The sequence below is a fragment of the Haliotis rubra genome, unplaced genomic scaffold (assembly GCF_003918875.1).
Source record: "Haliotis rubra isolate DU_JTF1 unplaced genomic scaffold, ASM391887v1 Scf30, whole genome shotgun sequence".
Classification (NCBI taxonomy): Eukaryota; Metazoa; Mollusca; class Gastropoda; order Lepetellida; family Haliotidae; genus Haliotis; species Haliotis rubra.
Window position 1 is genome coordinate 3,672,216 of NW_025766969.1, and position 22,235 is coordinate 3,694,450.

General features: G+C 38.9%; 1 protein-coding gene and 1 pseudogene across 4 annotated transcripts in view; both read left to right on the plus strand.

Annotated features, from left to right (window-relative positions):
• The window catches only part of LOC124282622 (unconventional myosin-VIIa-like), a 59,225-nt gene extending 40,698 nt beyond the window's left edge, over positions 1 to 18,527 (plus strand). For all 4 annotated transcript variants that reach the window (XM_046718653.1, XM_046718651.1, XM_046718650.1 and 1 more), the window contains 12 exons: positions 678 to 795; positions 2,395 to 2,646; positions 4,991 to 5,073; positions 5,441 to 5,513; positions 7,116 to 7,270; positions 8,041 to 8,113; positions 8,770 to 8,945; positions 11,498 to 11,690; positions 12,003 to 12,098; positions 13,211 to 13,358; positions 14,486 to 14,575; positions 16,273 to 18,527. In XM_046718653.1, coding sequence (XP_046574609.1) covers positions 678 to 795; positions 2,395 to 2,646; positions 4,991 to 5,073; positions 5,441 to 5,513; positions 7,116 to 7,270; positions 8,041 to 8,113; positions 8,770 to 8,943 — 928 coding nt within the window. In that variant the 3' untranslated portion in view covers positions 8,944 to 8,945; positions 11,498 to 11,690; positions 12,003 to 12,098; ... (1 more) ...; positions 14,486 to 14,575; positions 16,273 to 18,527. The remainder of the gene's footprint in view (positions 1 to 677; positions 796 to 2,394; positions 2,647 to 4,990; positions 5,074 to 5,440; positions 5,514 to 7,115; positions 7,271 to 8,040; positions 8,114 to 8,769; positions 8,946 to 11,497; positions 11,691 to 12,002; positions 12,099 to 13,210; positions 13,359 to 14,485; positions 14,576 to 16,272) is intronic.
• LOC124282645 lies at positions 7,392 to 7,533 on the plus strand (annotated as a pseudogene).
• Positions 18,528 to 22,235: the final 3,708 nt, after the last annotated feature.

Below are 22,235 nucleotides of genomic sequence, written 5' to 3' on the forward strand. Positions count from 1 at the left end.
TCTGCGAACTCCAATAGGGATTGTTTCAGAAAGGTTTCAAGACTTAATTAGACGAAAGACTGGAGGTGAATCCCATGTATAGCATTCTAATAGTTGTGTATGAACCGAAAGGGTTTGTGCTTCTGTCCCGATAACCCAGCCTAAGTTTCACGGCTTTATTGGTATAGAGACTTCCCCAACCCTAGTGAACGATTCATGGCACATAACAGGAGCGGAAATAATCTTTCGCTACAATGACGCCTAACATGCACAGACCTGCTTGGAGAAAAATTGTTCACTTCTTTACCTATGCTATTTAATCTATTTTAGTCGATACCCCTGCTGGTTTTCCATTTGAGTAACATCATCTTCCCATAGTAAAGGGTTTAATTTCTTGTGTTTGGAAGAGTTTGTTCATAATGGAAACCGGAATAGCAACATAAAAAGTTTCTAACGTAATGTTTAACTTTTTCCCCATTTGTTTTCAATATTACCTTTCTGAAATGGACATGAGGTTTAAGGTATGTAATTTCTCCGTGTTGATTATCGACCTCGTGGGAGTAATCATACGCCCTACACGTGTCTTACTGTTTTAAGAACATTCTGATTACACAACACATATGCCTGGGAACAAAGCTGGGCATGAACAGATGGGGAGACTAGTAATAGAGTCATAAAACTTCAGTGTAATCTTGCAGGTATAGATTTGTGGGCTTCCCTCTTTCTGCCCGGATCGACTCACCACAGGGGGCGTGCCACCGGGTAATTAGAAAAGCTGGAATCCCTGACGGAGGGTGGCAGGTCAGACAAAGGAAGGTGAGTATGTCAGTGAGTGAGTGAGAGGGGTTGAGTTGAAGCAGCTGTTTCAGGTATATATGTCGGCATCTGGCAGAGTCAATAGTATTCCTAAAATGTCATAAGAAGGTTTTTATACTCTGTCATACAGATCCTGAAACAAATTTATCCAAGAAAGCCCATGCAAGTGTAGAATATGTGGCAAGACTAGATCTCCACAGAAGAAAGTCTCTGGGATCGTTTTCATTTTATTTTATGATTATAATTTAGGAGCTTCTTTTCTGTAACATATGATCAATTCAGAGACTAGATGTTAGTCTAAGGTTTTTAATAATCACTGAAATAGGAACGGTACCAGGTGTTTGCGAAAAGGTAAGCGAAAGAAAATGATATTCCAGTAAGAGCACATTGCAGTATCGTTGTAGTTACGAGCTCCCACATGGTATGATAAATGACATCCGATCCTGTCAGAGAGTGAGTACAAAGGTTGTATTCTGTCGTTTCATGTATACTCCTAAGGTTTAAGACTGTCTTTCATTAAGATGGTAATCTCGCTTCCAGAGATGAGGTGAAGTGGAAGGAAGATATAATAAAGTGTATCAGAGGTTTATGACGAAAATTCTGTGTTTTGTGTTATTTGTTCATTTGTTTCATTATGCATAGACTTATACACATTTGTCATTTGAAACTCGCAGGTTATTTTGCCATTGGCCGGACATACTGTGTTCTTTATAGCTTGTCAAAGTAACAAAATCCCACATAATATCTTTAAGATGAGGGACGAAGGTAAGAGCCGTGCATCTCAGCCTCCTTTGATAATTTCTTTGGCCCGGTATCCAGATTAAACGATCTTCCAAACATCCTAATCTTGTTATTCCGATCCCCAGTACTTATATTAGTTTTTCTTGATGTAAATATGTGGAACCCGAGGCTGATCTTGGAGGTAAGTGACTGTGATACATGCAGTTGTACTTCTGACATTATGCTGGAAGTATCGATCCACTTGTCAGCGTACATGTCCAAGTGGAAGCTGTACGGTGCTGTTATAGAATACATACTGATGACCTTTATGTAATCTCCATCAACCACGAACCAGCAGTTAACTCAATCATCCAACTCCATGTATATGTAACCCGTCATAAACCATGTTTCCATTTCCACGTTTCTCATTCATAGTCAATCATCCACCTGTAGGATTTATGAATCAACAATCCATAACATACTACAAATACCATAGAAAATTTACTATAAACCTTCTTTATTCATATTTGTATTTTACCATGTGTTACCTTCTTGCTCACCCGCTCACATATCTGCAGTCAGTACAACCAGCCAACCAACCAACCAGCCAGCTAACTACCAACCTTTTCATAATCAGCCATCTCTCTCCCGATTTCTGTAACCAACCAACCAACCAACCAACAACCCCTTCATGATCACTAATCTTCCTCCCGATTTCTGTATCAAAATGCCAATTTCCGGGACACCCGATCCCCAACCAACCAATGCAAAATACTTTTATTAAGGGTAGTAATTTTCTTACCGTTTGAATGAAACTTATGTTACTGTCCGTTCACAGATTGCTGTTGTGATGACTAAAAGCACGGGCCTCATTTTCAGGTGATGTTGGCATGGTGGCATCAGGACTATTTAGACACGGCATTAGAACGGGCTCTTCGTCACGTGATCTTCGTACAGAGTCGACTGCGAGGCTACGTTGCTCGTCGAAAGTTTCACAGAATGAGAAGACACTTCCGGGCAGACAAGGACGAGTTATCGGACTTTCTTGAGGACGTCAGTGATCACAGCCTGAGAACTTACTACGCTTGTCAAGCCCAAAGCGACCACAACACCAGGGAAATAGAGAGACAGGTAGGGATCATATCATGTTCCAGGAATAAAACTACGCCCTCACAATTGAAGCCCATTTCTTTTGTCCCTCGTCGTGATATTGCTGGAATATAACTAAAAGCGGCGTTAAAGTAAACTCACTCACTCACTACCCACAAACCTAAACAGCGATTTATACTGGTTGTTAATATGTTGTTTGACGCTGCAGTGGGCAATAGATCAGGACAAGTAGCGTATACAGGCAAACACGTGGCCTTTAGACGGATCAACGTCGCAGAAATTCAGTAAAGTCCCAGATCCTGAACACCCGAGCCCAATCCCGGCTGCTGTAAGGATGGGACGCCGTATATGGCTGTCCGGTAATCTGCACTGCGAAATGTCTGTGTGCACTTGGAGACAATGTTTGTGGATACCCGTGACGATCCGGGTCAGAATTGTTCTTCAGCCATCATGCTTGTCGTAAGAAGTGACTAACGACATCGGGTGGTCAGGCTCGCTGACTTGGTTGATACATGTTAGTGTATCCCAGTTGGCGCTGACGCATGATGTTGATCACTGGAATGTCTGGTCCAGACTCGATTATTTACATACCGCTACCATACAGCTGAAATATTGCTGAGTGTGGCGTTAAACAACCAAGAACAAAGAAACAAATGTTTTGTGGAATTGCGTCTTTAAGATTGTTCGTAACGTCACTAAAGGCCAGAACCATGAGTTGAGACGTGCTACCATTTTTTTGTTTCCGTATCGGCTTAAGACCCACACACTGTCTTCACTGAACCTTGTAGGAGAATTGCTGACACTAAGAAGGTGTAAGAAAGAACAGGTTAGAGTCAGAAAAGCAAAAAACCAGAGAGTGATGTTTACCTCAACGACACTCAAACCCTTCCTTCTAATTATATCAGCATGAAAAAATATCGTTAAGATGTTGTTATTTAAAGAATCACTCTTCTGATCACGGAAAGGTTGAGTCCCTCTGTTATTTGCACGATTCGTTTTTCAAAAGGACTGTCTACTGTTGATGTTTACGTTAAATAACACAGACCTAATGTCTCTACGTAAGTTTGCCATCTCTAGCAGTTCCGTTTTGATATGTGGGATTAATATAGTTGCATAAATGAAATGATAATAACATGTGTATTTATTCCACGCTGGATTCCATACAAAAGTGTGTGCTCAAAGAAAAAGGGATGGGATAGTATTTTCTGAAGAGGAATGTTTTCAAGGCACATTTGAAGGAATCAAGGGATGTTGTTAGTCTGAGTTCGAGTGGCAGCTGGTTCCATAGTGCTGGAGCTCCATAACTAAAAGGGCGGAAACCAAAGGCTTTTCGTTTGTCTTGGAATGACCAATAGATGTTCATCAGCTGATCGTAAGGCTCACGATGGAACATGTTTGGTCACCAACTCATTTAGATTGTCAGGAGCAGTTTCATGATAGCACTGGTGGGCAAGGCTCAGGTTTTTATACTCCACTCTGGCTTTTATGGGCAACCAGAAATAAAGAGTTCTGAAATAAAGCTCTGTTGATGCTGTGACATTCATGGCATATTAGTAATGTCCCATATTGTAACCGTTTGGGGAATCGAACCCGGTGACGTGCGAACTATTTAACCACTAGGCTACCCACTGCCCCACAGGTAAATATGAGCGAACACCTCAGGTATCACGGCATGTCCACTTATAACAATGGTTCTCTGGTGGTCAGGTGGGAAGAGTTATATCACGCCTCAATCCGAAGATCGTAGGTTCGAATCCCTGTTGACTCCGATTATGTTTCTGGTTTTACCTGTGCTCATGGGTTTCGCCAAAGTGGTAAACATTTCAGACTTGTATCACTTGGGTGTTTTCTCCCACTCCTTTCTGACGCCTTGTTTTACTTCAGTAAACGTGTAGACAACATCATTAAGCCTATCTATCATGTTGTATGTGTTCCATTAAGTATAAGAGAACAGACTACGAACTACGAGTAATTATGGATAAGCCCCGCGCCCTGCCAGTGTTGTAATTAAGTACTGACGTGTGTTAGATCGCTGTGTTTACTCGTTGATCGGTTGCGTCAACCAAATGTGTGACTTCAGGAGAAATACAAGAGCGGTGTGCTTAAATATGGTGTACTGTTGCGAAGTGTTTTCATCAGCGAGACCCGTCTCCAAACAAAACGTCTTCCCAGTACCTATATTAGTGTCTTACGCTGACATAGAGAAGGTTTTGTAAAGTTTACCCTGACAGTGCGATTTGAAAGCAAATGGATAAGCGGAAATGTATGCTTGTATAAGCTATTAAGATCGCATGATGTCAGACTTCATTGGAACGCAATCCCCAAAGTCGTACGATGTTAACCTCATATGCTCTTATCTGATTAGTACACTGGTCGAGACGGAGGACGGGGACAGATACGGACCTACAGCGACCGCGTCGGGCGCGACTCCCACTACAGCAGATCTGGGTATGTGTTCTTCTGCATCGAATGACAACTCCTGCTATTTACAATTAACGTCTTCTCATTCCTTGTACCACTACAGCCTTCAGTTACTATTGTCACCACCACCACCAGTTGTACTAGTAGTATTGGTAGTCGTCGACGTCTTCGTCGTCGTAGTAATAGTAGTAGTAGTAGTGCTAGTAGTATCACTTGCTGTAGTGGTAGTGGTAGTTGTAGTAGCGAGATATAGTTGTAGTATTCGCCTCCCCCCTTCTTCTCCTCCTCCTCCGCCCCTCTTCATTCCATACGACGTAGTTTGTAAATACATGCATTATTTATAAATATGTACATTATCTAAATGTACACAAACACCGACATATTGGTTTTTCAGGTATGGCGGACAGTCGGAAGTATACAATGACTATATCGATCAAAGTTTAGATGACAACACTACTTTCAAGCAGGTAACTAACTACTTCCCAGTGTATGGATAAAGGCTAATCACTGTACCTTGAACCAGATATTATGTCACGTCACTGTTAGATGAGTTAGAAGCCATCTGCCCGGCTCTTTGCATATATGAACGATAGGTGTACTTCTAATTCTCGTCAATCCGACAATTATGTTAATGAAGATAAAGTATAATTTCACCAAATTCATTATCGCAGCTTCAAGCCACAATTTCATGCGTGCCTAAAGCTCTGAAGATCCCTGGCTGTAACGAAGATACAAGGAGTTGTGTGTCACTTAGAATTGTTTTTGGGGTTCCGTTTTGCTTCATGATCTAAAAAATGTGTAGAATTCGAATATCATAGAATTTCCAATCATTTGTATGTGAGACACTTATGTGATGATGATCTTTCCCATATACCATCTTGGAAATATAGTATTATTATTTTTGCTCCTAATCTAAGGTCGCCAATTATTCTCCATTCGACGTAATTTACGACATGCATTCATTTCCTCACAGACATCCATCCTAAAGGTAACATGATCATTCGTTGTTTTCCATTCGTCATTTACGACATGCATTCAATTCCACACAGACATCCATCCTAAAGGTAGCATGATCATTTGTTGTCTTTCATTCGTCATTTACGATATGCATTCATTTCCGCACAGACATCGATCCTAAAGGTAGCATGATCATTTGTTGTTTTCAATTCGTCATTTACGACATGCATTCATTTCCTCAAAGACATCCATCCTAAAGGTAACATGATCATTTGTTGTCTTTCATTCGTCATTTACGACATGCATTCATTTCCTCACAGACATCCATCCTAAAGGTAACATGATCATTTGTTGTCTTTCATTCGTCATTTACGACATGCATTCATTTCCTCACAAAGATCCATCCTAAAGGTAACATGATCATTTGTTGTCTTTCATTCGTCATTTACGACATGCATTCATTTCCGCACAGACATCCATCCTAAAGGTAACATGATCATTTGTTGTCTTCCATTCGTCATTTACGACATGCATTCATTTCCTCACAGACATCTGTCCTAAAGGTAACATGATCATTTGTTGTCTTTCATTCGTCATTTACGACATGCATTCATTTCCTCACAGACATCCATCCTAAAGGTAACATGATCATTTGTTGTCTTCCATTCGTCATTTACGACATGCATTCATTTCCTCACAGACATCTGTCCTAAAGGTAACATGATCATTTGTTGTCTTCCATTCGTCATTTACGATATGCATTCATTTCCTCACAGACATCTGTCCTAAAGGTAACATGATCATTTGTTGTCTTCCATTCGTCATTTACGACATGCATTCATTTCCACACAGACATCTGTCCTAAAGGTAACATGATCATTTGTTGTCTTCCATTCGTCATTTACGACATGCATTCATTTCCTCACAGACATCTGTCCTAAAGGTAACATGATCATTTGTTGTCTTCCATTCGTCATTTACGACATGCATTCATTTCCTCACAGACATCCATCCCAACGGTAACATGATCATTTGTTGTCTTCCATTCGCTGTCTCTATGAAGCACATATCTATGTTGCATTACGTATATACAACAACGTTGCTTATTCTAGACGGTGTTACATGACGTGACCTCCAAACGTGACCTTGACCCTATTACGTGGTGCAAGGTCATCTGTATGGAGTATGATCGCCCAGTTGGCAAGTTCTACGTACAGAAAAGAGAAATACACATCGACGGTACCTATAATCCCTTCGATGGAGACAGGTGCGTTGTTTATTGTGTAGGGTCATCGTGTCTTACATTTCAGTGATGTTAAAGTGCCCCATCACGTAACGAAATCATGTCCATGTTCACAGATCACATCTACTCCTCTGTACGATCAGAACAGATGATACTTTTAGGGATCATTTCTATAGTATGCATCGCCATGACTTCAGGTAAAACTGACAGTCTACCAAACCACGTCGACAGTTTCCAGACCTTTCATTAAAAATATCTTCATATGACATGAATTCCTTCCGGTTGGTACCTGAAACAGTAATAGCATTTCATATATTTTAAAGACTTTTTCAAAACTGGATATTGCAATGACATGACATGTTCGGTTCCAACATCGGAGGGCAACATCAAAGCCATCGACATACCGAACAGTCTCAGGGATATATGTGACAGATCAAGTTCCAGCTTGTAAAACCACACATTGTGTATTTCTTTTATTACTGAATATATTTAGAGGGTAATGTGTACTTGCAAGTCGTGGCTAACTTTGCCATGATGATATATATCACTCAAAGGGTTTAATTATTGAAACACAACTTCCAATGTTTTCTCAGTACCCAAAGCTTAATGACTATAAACTTTTAACGTTGCGTTGTAAGAACCGTAGGTTAAGGTCACTGTAAATTCATACGATTCCCTTCATACGTAGACATATTCTCCAAGAAAGGACTGCACATGAAGCATGTGTCTTCTATACTTCCATATGTTAGCTGTCACGAATAAATGTATTTTTAATAAGATATTTGTGTTTACAGAGTAGGAATTGGAGTGTTTCGAAATCCAGAGCGATCTAGAACGACGGAGACAATCCGAGCCTACCTTGGACAGGTGCGGACGCTAGAGTGGACATTTCCTTGCCTTCAAAGGCTCAATATGAAGGGGATAGATTTTGAATTAACTGAAACCAGCAAATGCTCATTAAGATTTATGTTGTCTGCTCGCAAAGTTACATGTTAGTGTTGTAGTCTGTGGGCGGTGTTAATTGCACCGTAGGTAGTCTTTGCTTTTTCAATATCCATTGCACTGTTATCTTTGTCAATATGTGCTGCAGTTGTCACTAGTAAGAGTACATTCGTGAAATGTACCCCTGAGGTGTTGCTTGAATATTGCTGAGAGCGGCGTAACATCATATGTACTGATCCATATACAATATTCATTTTTTATGCTAAGAAACTATTGTACTATAACAATAATGTTCACATGTAATACTGAATGGTAATATCCATGTAGTGCCTTGCTTATTGACATTGATAGCGAAACTTATACACACAGACCGCTCCCTTCCCCAACCCCACACCAGGATAACCATATTCAGCGCCGTGTTGGCTTTGATCAGTGCTTTAGATTATTGTTGTATTCGCGTGTATCTCTAGCAACAATTCCAGTCGAATTAAGCAGGAAAGATATATCCACATTCAACAACCCTTTTGTGACTTTAAGATCCTGTGAAGATTGTCATCTCCAATTCCAGGGGCTAATTCCAGGGGCTAATTCTCCACCATGACACCGATGGGAGTATATGGGCAAAGCGGTTATCAAACAATGAGGTCATCGTTCAAGGTTATGATGACCCAGGCAATCACTCTCTGTCAGCTGACGTAATTCTGAACAAGGGAGTGTTGTTTTCTCCTGTAGACTTCCTCATGGCCAGTCTATGAAGGTACTCACAGTGAATTGGTTTGGACATGTTTCAATTTGAACTTCATTGATGTTCGGATTATTCTCAGAAATAAAGCATCTATAAAGCGATGTTAGAAAACACACAACGTTTAAAAAGTTCCCCATGATTAGCATGAATATTCTTAAAAGAATTTTAGTAACGACACATATAAACTTTGAACAATACATGAAAGTTAATATCGATCTGTGTCCTTAAACCCGACCATATGATCTAACGACGACACATTTGCATAAGAGCTGACGAATTTCATGTGTTATGTATCTCAACTAGGGCTTAGATGTAAACGTGAACATCATGAATACATACCTCAGCATGACATTGATGATCACCTTTTTCTTAGAGGCAGCGAATCCGCCCTTCATTCAGGCTAATCGTCATCTCTGGGCAGAGTTTGTATGATTGATAGTTTGTGCCAACTCATTCAATATGATGTTAATATCTCGTTATATTCTTGAAATATGTATTGTAGATGTAACCTGAGATGTAAATTGACACTTTTCGATATATAGAGATATTTGTGTTTGCAATGACTTGTGGAAATGAATTTCGTTACACAGCTACAGTTGCTTTGTATCAATATTCACACTAACGGCTTATTTCAGAAACAGCTGATTCTTCACGCTTCCTTATAAGTACAATGCATTAAAACACCTGCTCCCCTTTCATTGGTGCGGACGTAAGCCTCTTCGCGAACACCTGGTGTCATCACCTATTTTTAGTGCACTTTCACATGTTTCCATCACTATTTTGCCGACCGGTCAGGGTTGGAATATTGGTCGTCAGTTACCCATACTTGGCGTAAGAGGCGACTAACGGGATCGGGTGGTCAGGCTCGCTGCCTTGGTTGACACGTATCATCGGTTCCCAATTGCGTTGATCGATGCTCATGATGCTTGATCACTGGATTGTCTGGTCCAGACTCGATTATTTACAGACCGCCGCCATATAGCTGGAATATTGCTGAGTGCGGCGTAAAAGTAAGCTCACCCACCCACTATTTATCCTGTTACAACCAAAGAGAACTTCACACTCGCTCAGACCATAGTAGTGATATGTGAACAATTTATCAGTGTAACAGTTAGGTTTAGCGATGATGAGACCGATGTGTTTGTCATTTGGCTCATTCAGGTAATTCTATATGGCCAGTGAAAGCCACCCACGTTGATTTCATGATATAACATGGCGCAAGTACTGGTCATTCTTATGTTCAGACTGCAACTTTTCAAAGACCAAGGATTATAATGGCCTCTCTTGGATGTGCCAGGCTTCATCGATCGTGTTTTCGAATCCTAGGTTGTTGTTGGTTTGTCGCCTCCAAAACTGCGTGTGTGTATGTCCGTTTGCGCGTGCAATAGCAAATCCTGTCATGTGTTCCAAAACATGAAACCATAGATCAAAATATGAGGATACGTATGTATGTGTGACATATAATGACAACTTGTAGTGGTTCGGAATAAATACATTGACATATCTACATGAGGCTTCACTCTGCCATTAACAAGACAACTACTGTCTTCAAAGTGGCCGTGTGGCTTTTCATTCTTGAGGCTTGGCGCGATTAGTGTCAGAGCCAAGCGACATAATGGTGCTAGGATTGTCAACAAGTACCTTATATTATGTCCTCAAGACACTCTTATCTCTCAAAGACAGGCACATATGTTCACAATGGCATCTTCAAGATTGGCCTAGTAACCTCTGTTGTCAAGTACAGGCAGATGTTCTTTGTCTGCAGAAAGTGACAAGTATTTATTATGTATAAGAACCTTCGTTCCGTGTGTGTCAACATGATTTCAGATAAGTATATTTCAAGGGGAACTGTGCAGTAATGGGAACACGAAGCTGGAGTTACGATGACATTGATTGGCATATGTTTATAATACAAGTACTTGGAAATAGGTTCACGATAGCACAACATGGTGATAAAGCATACTGACTCGTTATTGCCTTTCTTCATCCCGGCGATCTAAGATTCCAGCCGATCGCGTAGCCGTTGCGGTATTCAGCCCGACATGCTGTCGTTGTCATTGCATGCACATATCAACCCAAGTATGGATCGGTTGTTCGGGCTAGTGACTTGGTTAATTGTGTGTCATCGTATCCTGACAGCGCCGGACTTTGCTCATGACATCAGTCTCTACTTTGTGTGGTCAGGCGCCGTCTAAAAAAAAAACCCCAATTAATATGTATTTAATCAATAAAACAAGTACATTGTATATAATAAGACAAGTTCGGTTATGAGCCAAAATGACGTATGGCATATTAAGGTATGCTTGTGTATTGCTTCACGCCAAACTCTTCACGCCAAACTCACCAATATTCCTACGATATTTCAGCAGCCTCTAAATAATGTAACCTAGACCTGACAAACCTATGATTTATATGAACATCGTAAACACTCTGAACTCATGTCAGGGAACGGTTAAACACAGGACCATCTGGACTGTCCAGATACATACCGTAGTCTTAAACCATTAAGTTCTGGCAAGGTACAAATTTTAACCCGGAATTCCATCGAAAATCTTATGTTATAGGTGTTTGACATGAAAGAGTTGCGCAGCCGTATTGGCCTAGAACTGAAGTCACATACTTTCAACAGGACTCGTCTTCGTCATCAGACCATTGTCTGCTTTAGCTTACTGGAAGAAGAGGAGACCATTCTCGATACTCCATGTTGGATTTGTGTGGTCAACATCCACGCCCTCAATGCCCTGGAGAATCAAGATGGTGAGTGAGTGAATGAAGGAGTGAGTGAATTGATGACTTGGCATGTTTGTTTAATATCCTAACAATATCATGATCACGACAGCTGAAATGAAGAATTGGCAGCATACAGTGTATCAATGGAAGAAATTGAACTGACAGGTGTGACGACCAAACAACCTGTTTCAATTAGCTCAATACTCAATTATCTCAAGATACATGTCTAGGCCAATGAATGACACATTGATTTCAAGTTTGTATCTAAACGATTTTTGAAGTTGGTGCAAAACGTCATTTACCGTCATTATAAAAAAGTAGTCTATAATTCTTCTTCAGTAATGTCCCAGGTAGAGAAGATGATGACACAGGCAGAGCTCCGTACTGAGGAGGAAGACTTAAATGATGAGAAGGCCCAGGATGCCAAGGGGGAGGGTATGTGCTGGCTATGATATCAATGAACATATCTCTACTAAACCTGATATAGATTCCGTGTTAGAAATTGTCCAAACTCTTGTTAAAACCAGATACAAATCCTCGCTATAATTGCTCCTCTGTGTTCGTCGTACAACGTCCACTGCAAACATCATTTCACCTGAACCATTGAACCAACGAAACTGAAATGTTAAGCATGCTTCCTGACCAATGATGACACTCCAATCTGTTCAAGAAGTGTTCGAATTCGATTATCTTATCGGTAAATGTGTTTATGGTCACGGGTCAACCGTGTTGCTAACATTTCCAAATGGAATGAAGCTTGGTATTCAACAATTACATTCCCGTTTCCGCAATGTTACAATTTTGACCTGCAATTTACCTTTACATTTGCATCATGGTCCTACATTCTTCGAGTACTATTTATACCTTTCCACAAACCATGAATCGGAAACTAGTTTGATTCTACTAATAATTACACCCCATTTTGTTCAAGACCTTTGCAGCAATATGACCACTTTGGCAACCATATTGAAAACGCGATTCATGGCCATTAATCAGTCCTTTTTCTACAACATGGATTTGATTTGACAGGTTAGCCGCAGGCTTCAACATATCTGAACAGTTGTGGTGATGATGCATATAATTTGTTTTGTATTGTCTTTTGTCCTCTTAAAAGACTTAGTTATACTTGTCTCTGTCAATTCCATCTTTTCTGAAAGGATGGAGACAGAGGGAATTGATCTTTAGAACGTGTGCTGCTTCTTGTTTTGACCCTATGTTTATTCAAGTTATTGAATTTAACTCAGTAAAAATCTCAGTAATTTTGATAAAATATATTTTAGATGGCGTGAACATCTTTTCTGTATTTTTTTCTGTGCTGGCGGATTGATCTAAGCGGTATAGATGGCTTGTGGCATTATATAGAATATATATTGCAAATATTATTAATATTATACAGAAGCTTATACATGCAGTAAAAATACACATTAATTTTGTAAGGCCACGTTTTAGTCTGGAATTTGTTTTTTACAGATCCATGTGATATCAGGCACAGTTTATAACTGTTGTACTGCTATATTAATACACACAGGTAGCCTTTGTCTGTTCAGCATTTCAGGAGACGGTGGTCACGGACAGATCAAAGAGAGAGTTTCACTAAAGGAGAAACATCATCAAGGAAGCTTAGGATCGGCTTGAGGAAGAGAGGGGAAGATGTAAAGAATCACATGGACTACAGCTGGGACACAGATTCACGAGGTGTGTACAGATACCAGTATATATACAATGAAAGGATGCAGGAACGAGGTTAAACAAATAAAACTAGTAACTAAATATCAGTTATGCCATCATTTACGTTACATTTTGTTGTTTCGAAACGGAGTGTACGCATTGTAAGATAACACGTCCCTCGTAGATTATCATTAAACAATTTAGTATCTGGTTTGACCATTTTGTGAACTGGACCAACAGACATGTTGAGCAGTTGTGCATTATTAAGTGTTCAAATATCTGTTAAACATTCATGACCATTTACATGAACGTAAGTATTGAAGTGTTGTGGCAAGTAACATGCGTGAGTGTGTGCGTGTGAGCTTGTGTGTGTGTGTAGTAATCGTGGTTTGCAAATGATCTTGTAGTGTATGTTTAATATGATAAAAAGCAGATATGGATGCAACGCGTTTTAAGAGATGACTTTGTACAGGAATAATAAAGTAATGCATGGACTATAGTATATGATCGGTTCGCTCAGTTCATACATACTATGTGTTCCACGTAAACAGGCAGCCTGGCTTCATACGATTGTAAATTGATTACATCATATGTTAACAACAGTTTCTACAGATCTGAAATTTTCTGAAATTACATCTGTATTGCGACCCTAAAGTCTTGATATCTTCCAAAGCAAGCTGGGAATGAATGAGTTTAGTCAAACACTGCTTTGTACATGCAATTGCAACATGAACATATGCAATAAGAAACAGTTCATGCTTCCAGTCATAAAACAGAGATTTTTCATAGGGTGAAATCGATTATCTATATCCAGTAGTGGAAACTACTAAATATGAACAATATTTTTCTAAAAAACGTTGTTTCCATATGACTTCCTGGAGTGAAAATGACGAAATGCGAAGTGAAAGAAATATGACTCATGAGAAAGTATCAATCTGTTCTTGCGCAATTTCAGTTGATATGTACTGGAAGAAAAGTCTATCGCATTGCTTCATCTTACTCATTTGGTTTAATAAAATTCTGAAAAACAGATTGAAGAACAAAGGTAATATCATTTGACGTCTAGGTGTCCTCATTATTTTCACTCTGACCCATTACGAAAACCACGATTTCTTGACGGATGCCAATGTTGAAACATTTGAAATGTATTTCAGGAAACTCTTCACGGAAACAAATGACGGTAGACTCTCTTCAAGAACAAGTCATGGGAAACCCCGACGGTGAATTGGATGGCAGGAGATCCGGTAACTCACATAAAATTAATCGTTGAAACGTTTTTGCTAACTAATCAAAGTTATCTGTTTTCAAGCAATTTAACTTTCAAATTAAATAGGCATGCAGATCGTAATGTATTATGAAAATGTATATGTCAGGAGACACAATACATTCCCCCGCATATTATGTTACTAACAGAACGATCGGTATATATGGAAGTACCCCATAGCCCCACCCCACCCCCCAAAAAAACCCCCAAACCCCCAAAACAAAACAAAAAATAATGAAATACAAATACAGTAAAGTTTGTGTTTTAGTCAATGCATTAGAGTTTGTGGATAAAGAAGTACTAACGTAGTTCAACAAATACTATTCAATATAATATGTCGGCATAAAAACTACAGACTACTGCCGTGGAGGTGTGATGCAGATATCCTGTTTCGTCCCAAGTCTTATTCAGTGTCAATATTGTGGTTTCAATACTTGTATTTCTCTAGCTTCAAATGAACATGAATTTCCACTTTAAAATTTTCTTCTCTGAGTGCAATTTGGTTGTGGATACGCTTTTTATGAATCGTTAATTGCAACTCTAAAATGATGAAATGTATGTATAACAATACGAAACATGACAACTAAGTCAATTGAAAATGAGGAAGGTGGCAACTGGGAGTGCGGAAAAATAATTACCCTTGATAACACATTCCAAATGTTATATATGCACGCGCATTTTCAGCGTTATCTACCGACAACAGAGAGTAGTGGGTAGTACAGCTGTGCAACATGACTGTTTTTTGAACATGCGACATAACTGTTGACGTCAGAGAGATGAGATCATCACATTTGTCAACATTCATCTACAAAAAGATCGTCATTGGGTTATCATTACGTGCCAATTCCCGTTGACTTTGTGCACACATTTGGACTTCGAAATCTTTTGATCCAAATTAGATGCATTATTTGGTGCTCGTTAATGGCTTCCGTCTTCAGCCCTTGACACTTGAACATCCTTGGCAGGACTGCATACGTGCAGTATGGTAAAGTAGGTCCCATGACCAAGTTAATCATCTCATTCAGTTACGACAAGTAGAAGCTTACAGTCGAGACAAGGGTTTGCAGCCGCATTACCGTGTCTTGCATAGTCATGGTACGATGATTGATTGATAATTAATTTGCAGTTTTCCCCGACCCCTACATGTAAAACGTTATGCAGGATGGATGAGGTATCTGCGTATTGGGGCTACTTTTCTGTCGCTTTGGGGCATTTGGAAGCCTACATTTAGTTGTTGTTACGTTACCTGTCGTTGTAAGGAAGTTAGACTGAGGTCTGCAGTTTAGGTTTTAGCTGGTTCAGATATACCCAATCCACAGTTAACCTAAGTTAACCTCAGTTAACGACGCCATAGTACAAATACCGTAGATATAATATGTTCTTCAAGATGTGTGGTTGACAAGTTCACTCAGTGTTGAAACCTAATACGCCACATGATCAGATATATGTTTACACAAGTATATCATAAATGTAATTAAGATACAACTTCAAACACAAATGGTTTATTTTCTTATTATATCACAGATAACACTTAACAAACAGTCAATTCATCTGTTTTTACTGGAGTTTAAAGTAACGTTCACTGCACATAATGCTATAATTAACAATGCATAACTCTTCTGTAGACGGATTATTTCTCTGACAGAAATGAAATAATGTTTGCTTCCCTTGATCAAGGACCGTTTTCGCCTACCGGTACCGGTAAAACACGTGAGTGGGCGAAGGTCAAGGTCGCAGTGAAGACGTCAGTTGTTAAAGAAGAAAGCGAGATGGACGCCATGATGAAGTCCAGAATGTCCAGATATTAAACGGAAGCGATATACGGAAGATAAATTGAATGTCAAAAAATGTGAACAGCAATTGTTTCCTTAGCTGATAAATGTCAAAAGTAATGCAGTATGTTTGATGGCTTGTTGATCAGCAAAGAAACGTGGCTCCAGGAAGTACTTTTGGGGTTCTTACTAGGTGTATCTCATTCTATTATATTGATAATCCCAGCATTACTGTATGCAGGATACTGATGAATGAACATAGAAATGTACTCATCGTTCTTATAAAAGATATCATATATATTTCCATGATCCCTTTATATCACATGTATCGATGTCTTTTGACAATCTAAATGCGTTTTCTTTGTGTCATGATTATGCCAATCCCTATAAAACAAACTCATTAAAGGTACGTCAAATGTCCACCATCCATGTTAGTCTTTCTAATATTGACAATCATAAGAATATTTAGTGCAAACAGTACGTTGCAAGTATGTCAATCTCTTGAAATGTACGTGCTATGCACAACAAAACTGGTATGTATGTCACTCTCGTTACATTTGCACAAAATGTAAGTTTCTTTCAATGTACAGTATACATTTGTCCATGTCTCTAAATGGAAATGACGTAGATGTCTTTAAATGTACATCGATATTTGTCCATATTTTTAAATGTGCAACATATTTGTGTCCATATCTTTGAATGTCCATGGTAAATACATGTAAATGAACATCGCACATATGTCCATATCTTTCAATGTGTATTATGTACACATTCATGTCTATATCTTGACATATGCATCATATGTTCATACATGATTGTATGTTTGAAAGTGCGTCACATCTATATGTCCATATCTATACATGTACATCATATGCATATGCTTGTCAATATTAAGATTTCGTCAGTTTTCTGTCTGTGGTCCGGGAGATGATTTTGCTCAAGCATATAATCGGTTCCACTCAATCCACGCTAATGTATTGAGCAAAGTGGCTGATCAATTGTCTGCCATGGACATATTCAGATTTTCTGTTTGTAACGGTTCTGTTCCCCTGCCTTGGGAGGCGTAACTGGTTAGTGTTCCTAGGCATCAGGGTCCAAGTAGGCCAAGTTGATGATGTGTGTTCTTGAAACTGTAGATGATTCAGATATTTCTTTTACTTGCACCAAAGCTTTTTTAATGTTATACGGAAAACCCTCAAAGTGAATTGATTCTTCAGTGGCCTTTTTATATAATATATGAACAACCAAAACAGTTTAAACCTTGGCTTTCTTGTAACCGTTTAGCGAAGTGTCTGACATATTTGGACTGTCTGGTTGTCTATGGCAACTGCCCCGTACAAAATATCCCTCCCATTGAATCCCTGTGGTGAATAGTACGGGACATGACATGTATAACGAGCATAGCAAATACTTGAGGTAGAATTTGCGAATATATTTAGTGCGAATTTTATCGTTTACTTCAATGATATCCAAAACATGGCTACTGATACCCTATTTAGTATTGACGAAATGTGTGGGCACTTTAAGAACGGGTGTGTTACAATTATGTGCAATCGTGCAGATACTTTAAATCTGTTAAACTACTGATAAATTGTTTGTTTTTTATAGATATACTTGTCGCTTATTGTGTTCATCATTTAATCATACATTACTCAAGCCAAATTTATGTCCATCGCTCTCTATTCCAAATGTGCTAAAACATGTATTTCCAGCCAAGAGTATATACATAATGCAATACTGACGTTTCTTTATTCTCTGACAACTATTCGCCTCAAATAGCTGCAGGACTGACGAGCGACGTTTAAAAGTAATCACTCATTCATTGACAAATAAAATCAAATAATATTGCAATTTTTCATATGAAGTAACTATCACAAATGTATTGTACTGAGCTAATACCCGGTGAACGGTGAACGCTTAATAGTCCTTTGACAACATGTGAGCCGCTGGTCAAATCTCTTTTTGGGGATGAAGATTATCATTCATATGACTGACTGGATGAAAGGATGAACATTCATAACTATCTGGTGTTATAACCTGAATGATTTAGACGTATTTTGATGTGTATATCTTTAGTTATGGACTTGGTATATCATCATGTAATGCTTATCATTTTTACTATTGTATATGGAAAAATAAAACACATTATGACACCCCTCACTTCATTGTCTGTTTTGGTTGCAAATAAGATTACTTGAAAATAGGGATATATGAATATATGGATATATGACCTTCTTCTAAAACCTATGAAACAGTAACCGACAGTCGTGATAAGGAATATTTAATGTTGTGCTGTTAAAAAAGGGGGGTTTGAAAATATACAAATTACTCGCCCTGTTTAAAAAGAGGGTTTGAAAATATACAAATTACTCGCCCTGTTTGAAAAGGAGGTTTGAAAATATACAAATTACTCGCCCTGTTTAAAAAGGAGGCTTGAAAATATACAAAGTACTCGTCTTAGACCACATGAAGTTTCTTTTCACTTTCGTAAGGGAAACAATACGCGAGAAAAAGATCAATGTGATCTAGTAAACACTGACCAAAAAAGTCAACATATGCACATGCAACACGAGGGATTGACACATTTGGACAAACCTCCTCAAAAGCAACATCTTACCTTTGGACGTGTAACAAATCATTCTGATTATTGATAATGGGTGACAACACGATTTAACATCAGTCGGAGTTATCTGAGTAAGGTTTATATTCCTGATCGCTCTTGGATGAGGGACAAGATAAAGGCAGCCTTGAGAGAAAGAGAGAAAATATTTTGGTCACTGGTGTGTCAAAATTGGAAGTCCTCCATACGTCGACCATGAAGCTTCTTGGAATCCTTAAGTCTTGATGCTATATTCCTGACCAACCATCTTTGGAGTTAAGAGTCGCGTGAGGCTCTTTGAAATCCGCCCAGGAAGGGAACCTCAAGTGTTTAAAACAACGGTACAAGAATCTGTATCGGAACTTCGCACTCACGAAATAAAGAAGCTGTTATCCATAAAGTCTGTCTATACCATGGGGATACCCACTTCGTGCCTACATATCCTCTCCCATTTTCATATCGACGTTGTGAGGAAGTTCAGCCAACTCAAAAAGTTAACCAGTTCAGTACTCAGTCTATTTCTGGTGAAATAGTTCGTATCAACAAATTGTCCCATAAACAGCATCTAGGGTAATGTCGTTTTTTATGTAACCCTAGTAGGATCGTAAAGGATGGTACTGAATTAATGGGCGTACTATGTTCAATGCAGCGTATTATTTTCACCTTTTATAAATTCCCAAATCGTGTTGCAAAGAGCGTTCTCTGCCAGGCTCTGAATCCGTCGGTTATTGGTTCAAATCCCAGGCTCTTTTCGACTGTCTTTGATGTGTCAATACCACATGATCCGGAAGGTTGTATCACGTAAGAAGTAAACCACTACAACCCTCGTTTGATTCAACACTTTGCTGGGGTAAAACTGAAACAAGCAAACTGTTACAAGCGCGATTGCTTCACAAAACCGATACGGTCTACTTGAGTTTTCAGAGTCGACTTAGTTCTTATTTGCTAGAAGTGCCAGAAACGTATGATCGTGGTTTCGAATCCAAGATTCTTTGATTCGTTTTCTTGAGATTCGTTAGCACCATACCAGTGTTTTTGTCGGTTTCAAGGGTACGTATGGTAAACGTCTAAAATCTGCATTACTTCGGTTATCCTCGTACGTCAAGCTGACTTGCCTTGAGATAATTAAATATATATTAATTCCTTGATTATAACGCAGATAATAAATCAGAATTGACGTTGTGGATTTGATCTTAATGTTCATGGAAAGCTGACGTTAATCCGCTTGTAGTGGACGTTTTTCTTCTGTACTTGAACAGACCTGGAACCAGTCAGGGAGTATGTGACCAGTCTGTCTTCTCGATGTATATCCTAATGGCTACTTAAACACCTGACCGAAACCCTTGGAATAGCAGTTGTAGGTGGAGAATTGATACCCTTACTGGTTCCATTTCGAGGTAGAAGAGAGCTTACACATGACCGTTCAGTATCACAGACTGGGAGCTGGCGTTGTTGGGTCACAATGTTAGCAGCCCAGGGCTGATTTGAACAAAACGATCTCAGAGCTGCAAGCAATACCCAACTAAGTCGAAGTTAAAATAGAAGATCGACAGTGGTGTGATTTTACAATGTATTGTTTACACACTAAATATTGTCATGTGGTTGCCAGCAATCCACTCCATATGTTGGGCAAATCAGTTTTCATGAAGCAAAAAGAATGGTGGTCTTGATATGGTGGTCTTCATATTTTTTAGATGATTCATTTACATAATACCAACAAAATCTTTCCAAAAGTCAAAAGAAATCCCTTGCGAAACGATTTCAGATATATCTTAAAAGTAGACTTAAAAGTAGCATTACACTGTTCAAATTTAATCACAAATCTAATAAACCATCAACGTACACAGCGTAGTGTCTATATAGTGATAGTACGTATATCGTAATAATTATAGCAATAGTAAAATTCATCGCTGATCAACCGCAGGTTTACATGGCCCTGGGTGGGAGAGTTTCATGAAACAAAAGCATTTATTCAAACCACATGTGTTTATTCCACAATTCAGGAACATTCAAATATTGTACATTCAGTTTGAAAGGTAAATCACAAGTAAACAAAACGTGAAATATAGACAACACGTTTTTGTAACACAGTAATACAATATAATACAACGGGTTATTCCCAAGGCTGCTTCGTTTGCGGGATCTGCACTTTGGGTCATATTTGTCGATGAGTTGGCATCATCGTAATAGAGGAACTCGTCAACGAGAGAAGTGTTCAGGGGAAGATATGTTACATCCTCCATTGGAATAGATGCTGGTTCAGTAGATATAATGATCTTATCGGCGCCTGGAACAGATACAGCAATGGGTAAATGTACATGACAGATTTCAATATTGTTTTAGGTTTCTTGAGGTTGATATTGTAGATATAGCATCAACAACAATTCTGTTAGATGACGAAAAGCTAGAAAATGTATCATCAGATCATCAGATGTTGAAATATTCCAAAATAACAAACACGTTTGTTTTGAATCATCTAAAGAATAATTGCACGCTGAATGCTCGGAGAATATGACATAAAAGAGCATTATGTTCTTCAATGACTGACCTACTGAAATGAAATGAAATGGGAATAAGAACACCAGTGGATGCAGTATGAAAGGTGGATTTTAGGAAGTTGTTTATACATGGTCTAGTTCAAATAATCTGTTTCACAGACAACATATTAATTTTGCATCTGGAATAAATGTGGGGAATAAGAACATAATTATATTCTAATCTGATAGTAAAACAATACTTAATGAGAACAACTGGAGTTCACGTACGATTTATGAAATTACTAACACTGAAGCTCTGTTGCTTGGCTACTTACGGTGTTGATGATTGGTAGTTTACAGCTTGAGGAGACTGGGCATATTCCGGCTGTGACACACTATTCTGATCTGATCACAGCTGGGAATGAACACGAAAATATCTGCCATAAGAGCTACATTTGCAATATCAATTATTCAGTTATTCAAAATTCAGTTGCATACATTACTGAGCACTGAGGGCAGTGTGCAATCCACAGCAGTGAAAACCGTCCTGGATGTAGGGCAGAATGGGAAACAGACGTTCATTCATGGAGATTACTTATATTATCTGGCTGTCATTTCGATGGTAAAACAATATATCAACACAACTAATCAACACGACCATATTCTCGATGCCTCGATGTATCGTCATTCACATAACAAAAAACCATATGTTGGCTTTGAGGTCTTTACGTTTGTGTTCTTCCTTCAAACTAGGACAAATATTCTCGTACACAATGTTACCCCTTTTTGATC